Source organism: Oncorhynchus masou, chromosome 7, assembly GCF_036934945.1.
Source record: "Oncorhynchus masou masou isolate Uvic2021 chromosome 7, UVic_Omas_1.1, whole genome shotgun sequence".
NCBI classification, from domain to species: Eukaryota; Metazoa; Chordata; class Actinopteri; order Salmoniformes; family Salmonidae; genus Oncorhynchus; species Oncorhynchus masou.
The window spans coordinates 2,401,418-2,406,417 of record NC_088218.1 but is presented as its reverse complement, the minus strand read 5'-3'; the positions used below and the strand labels follow the sequence as shown (position 1 = coordinate 2,406,417).

The 5,000-nt window shown below is 28.4% G+C and overlaps 1 protein-coding gene across 1 annotated transcript in view; it reads left to right on the top strand.

Moving 5' to 3' along the window:
* LOC135542910 (protein diaphanous homolog 3-like) overlaps window positions 1-5,000 on the top strand; it is a 1,769,082-nt gene that overhangs the window by 571,964 nt on the left and 1,192,118 nt on the right. Inside the window, exon 29 of the mRNA XM_064970053.1 lies at window positions 3,951-4,010. Within this exon, the coding sequence (XP_064826125.1) occupies window positions 3,951-4,010 (60 nt within the window). The remainder of the gene's footprint in view (window positions 1-3,950; window positions 4,011-5,000) is intronic.

The window sequence follows — 5,000 nt, the reverse complement described above, 5'->3', positions numbered from 1 at the left end:
CCCTACCAATATTGTCATTATTATACTATTCTTGTTATTATTATATAGTTATTACTAGTTAGTTATTATATTGTAGTTATTACTAGTTCATTATTATATTATTATAGTTATTATTATTATAGTTATTATTATTATAGTTATTATTTTATAGTTGTTACTGGTTCATTATTATATAGTTGTTACTGGTTCATTATTATATAGTTATAGTTATTATTATTATAGTTATTATTATATAGTTGTTACTGGTTCATTATATTATTATAGTTATTACTGGTTCATTATTATATAGTTGTTACTGGTTCATTATTATATAGTTGTTACTGGTTCATTATTGTATAGTTATTACTGGTTCATTATTATATAGTTGTTACTGGTTCATTATTATATAGTTGTTACTGGTTCATTATTATATAGTTGTTACTGGTTCATTATTATATAGTTATTACTGGTTCATTATATTATTATAGTTATTACTGGTTCATTATTGTATAGTTATTACTGGTTCATTATTATATAGTTGTTACTGGTTCATTATTATATAGTTGTTACTGGTTCATTATTATATATTTATTACTGGTTCATTATTATATAGTTGTTACTGGTTCATTATTATATAGTTATTACTGGTTCATTATTATATAGTTATAGTTGTTACTGGTTCATTATTATATAGTTGTTACTGGTTCATTATTATATAGTTATTACTGGTTAATTATATTATAGTTATTACTGGTTCATTATTATATAGTTGTTACTGGTTCATTATTATATAGTTATTACTGGTTCATTATTATATAGTTATAGTTATTACTGGTTCATTATTATATAGTTGTTACTGGTTCATTATTATATAGTTATAGTTATTACTGGTTCATTATTATATAGTTATTACTGGTTAATTATATTATAGTTATTACTGGTTCATTATTATATAGTTATAGTTGTTACTGGTTCATTATTATATAGTTGTTACTGGTTCATTATTATATAGTTATTACTGGTTAATTATATTATAGTTATTACTGGTTCATTATTATATAGTTATAGTTATTACTGGTTCATTATTATATAGTTGTTACTGGTTCATTATTATATAGTTATAGTTGTTACTGGTTCATTATTGTATAGTTATAGTTATTACTGGTTCATTATTATATAGTTATAGTTGTTACTGGTTCATTATTATATAGTTATAGTTGTTACTGGTTCATTATTATATAGTTATAGTTGTTACTGGTTCATTATTATATAGTTATAGTTGTTACTGGTTCATTATTGTATAGTTATAGTTATTACTGGTTCATTATTATATAGTTATTACTGGTTCATTATTATATAGTTATAGTTGTTACTGGTTCATTATTGTATAGTTGTTACTGGTTCATTATTATATAGTTATTACTGGTTCATTATTATATAGTTATAGTTGTTACTGGTTCATTATTGTATAGTTGTTACTGGTTCATTATTATATAGTTATAGTTATTACTGGTTCATTATTATATAGTTGTTACTGGTTCATTATTATATAGTTGTTACTGGTTCATTATTATATAGTTATAGTTATTACTGGTTCATTATTATATAGTTGTTACTGGTTCATTATTATATAGTTATTACTGGTTCATTATTATATAGTTATAGTTATTACTGGTTCATTATTGTATAGTTGTTACTGGTTCATTATTATATAGTTGTTACTGGTTCATTATTATATAGTTGTTACTGGTTCATTATTATATAGTTATTACTGGTTCATTATTATATAGTTGTTACTGGTTCATTATTATATAGTTATTACTGGTTCATTATTATATAGTTATAGTTATTACTGGTTCATTATTGTATAGTTGTTACTGGTTCATTATTATATAGTTGTTACTGGTTCATTATTATATAGTTATTACTGGTTCATTATTATATAGTTGTTACTGGTTCATTATTATATAGTTGTTACTGGTTCATTATTATATAGTTGTTACTGGTTCATTATTATATAGTTATTACTGGTTCATTATTGTATAGTTGTTACTGGTTCATTATTATATAGTTGTTACTGGTTCATTATTGTATAGTTGTTACTGGTTCATTATTATATAGTTGTTACTGGTTCATTATTATATAGTTATTACTGGTTCATTATTATATAGTTATTACTGGTTCATTATTGTATAGTTGTTACTGGTTCATTATTATATAGTTATTACTGGTTCATTATTGTATAGTTGTTACTGGTTCATTATTATATAGTTGTTACTGGTTCATTATTATATAGTTGTTACTGGTTCATTATTATATAGTTGTTACTGGTTCATTATTATATAGTTGTTACTGGTTCATTATTATATATTTATTACTGGTTCATTATTATATAGTTGTTACTGGTTCATTATTATATAGTTATTACTGGTTCATTATTATATAGTTATAGTTGTTACTGGTTCATTATTATATAGTTGTTACTGGTTCATTATTATATAGTTATTACTGGTTAATTATATTATAGTTATTACTGGTTCATTATTATATAGTTGTTACTGGTTCATTATTATATAGTTATTACTGGTTCATTATTATATAGTTATAGTTATTACTGGTTCATTATTATATAGTTGTTACTGGTTCATTATTATATAGTTATAGTTGTTACTGGTTCATTATTATATAGTTGTTACTGGTTCATTATTATATAGTTGTTACTGGTTCATTATTATATAGTTGTTACTGGTTCATTATTATATAGTTATAGTTGTTACTGGTTCATTATTATATAGTTGTTACTGGTTCATTATTATATAGTTATAGTTGTTACTGGTTCATTATTATATAGTTATAGTTGTTACTGGTTCATTATTTTATAGTTGTTACTGGTTCATTATTATATAGTTATTACTGGTTCATTATTATATAGTTGTTACTGGTTCATTATTGTATAGTTGTTACTGGTTCATTATTATATAGTTATAGTTGTTACTGGTTCATTATTCTATAGTTGTTACTGGTTCATTATTATATAGTTGTTACTGGTTCATTATTATATAGTTGTTACTGGTTCATTATTATATAGTTGTTACTGGTTCATTATTATATAGTTGTTACTGGTTCATTATTATATAGTTATAGTTATTACTGGTTCATTATTATATAGTTGTTACTGGTTCATTATTGTATAGTTATTACTGGTTCATTATTATATAGTTGTTACTGGTTCATTATTATATAGTTATAGTTATTACTGGTTCATTATTATATAGTTGTTACTGGTTCATTATTGTATAGTTATAGTTGTTACTGGTTCATTATTGTATAGTTATAGTTGTTACTGGTTCATTATTATATAGTTATTACTGGTTCATTATTATATAGTTGTTACTGGTTCATTATTGTATAGTTATTACTGGTTCATTATTATATAGTTATAGTTGTTACTGGTTCATTATTATATAGTTGTTACTGGTTCATTATTATATAGTTGTTACTGGTTCATTATTGTATAGTTATAGTTGTTACTGGTTCATTATTGTATAGTTATTACTGGTTCATTATTATATAGTTATAGTTGTTACTGGTTCATTATTATATAGTTATTACTGGTTCATTATTGTATAGTTATTACTGGTTCATTATTATATAGTTGTTACTGGTTCATTATTATATAGTTGTTACTGGTTCATTATATTATTATAGTCATTATTATATAGTTGTTACTGGTTCATTATATTATTATAGTCATTATTGTATAGTTGTTACTGGTTCATTATTATATAGTTATAGTTATTACTGGTTCATTATTATATAGTTATAGTTATTACTGGTTCATTATTATATAGTTATTACTGGTTCATTATTATAAATGTTACTGGTTCATTATTATATAGTTGTTACTGGTTCATTACTATATAGTTATTACTGGTTCATTATTGTATTGAAGTTTCCACTGGTTCCAACAGATGGTCAGATGAGCCTCAGTCCCAGTTCGTACCTCCAGGTTCTGAAGCCCTGTAACCATGGTAACGACAACACAGCCTCCGTCGCAGAGCGTGTTCTGTCTGTCTGTCTGTCTGTCTGCTAACAGCCGTAAACCAGAAGCATGTATTTAAAATAGAGCAAATGAAATGTATCGAAATAGAACAGTTCTTTCCATAACCCTCTCGCTGTCTTCTCTACTCTGAGCTTACGACCGTCCTCTCGGCGTGTGTTTGCCTGTCTGGCTCTTCTCTGCATGTTGTGTGTGTTTCCTATGTAGTGACCTATCTCTACTTTTGACCCTGGGGCCTTCTTCTATAGGGAATAGGGGGCCCTCTTCTACAGTGAATAGGGGGCCCTCTTCTACAGTGAATAGGGGGCCCTCTTCTACAGGGAATAGGGGGCCCTCTTCTACAGTGAATAGGGGGCCCTCTTCTACAGTGAATAGGGGGCCCTCTTCTACAGTGAATAGGGGGCCCTCTTCTACAGGGAATAGGGGGCCCTCTTCTACAGGGAATAGGGGGCCCTCTTCTACAGGGAATAGGGGGCCCTCTTCTACAGGGAATAGGGGCCCTCTTCTATAGGGAATAGGGGGCCCTCTTCTACAGGGAATAGGGGGCCCTCTTCTACAGGGAATAGGGTCCCTCTTCTATAGGGAATAAGGGGCCCTCTTCTAATTGGGAAGTGGACAAAGCTTCCTCTTTCTACATAACAGCTGGTCTGGTGTGTTTTCATTGCTTTGAACTGGACTTCTGTCTGTGTTCGTTCGTTCTTGAGTTCAGCCCCGGGGCTTCCTCTGGTCTTTCTCAACACACTGGACTGGTCTCAACACACTGGACTGGTCTCAACACACTGGACTGGTCTCAACACACTGTACTGGTCTCAACACACTGGACTGGTCTCAACACACTGGACTGGTCTCAACACACTGGACTGGTCTCAACACACTGGACTGGTCTCAACACACTGGACTGGTCTCAACACACTGGACTGGTCTCAACACACTGGACTGGTCTCAACACACTGGACTGGTC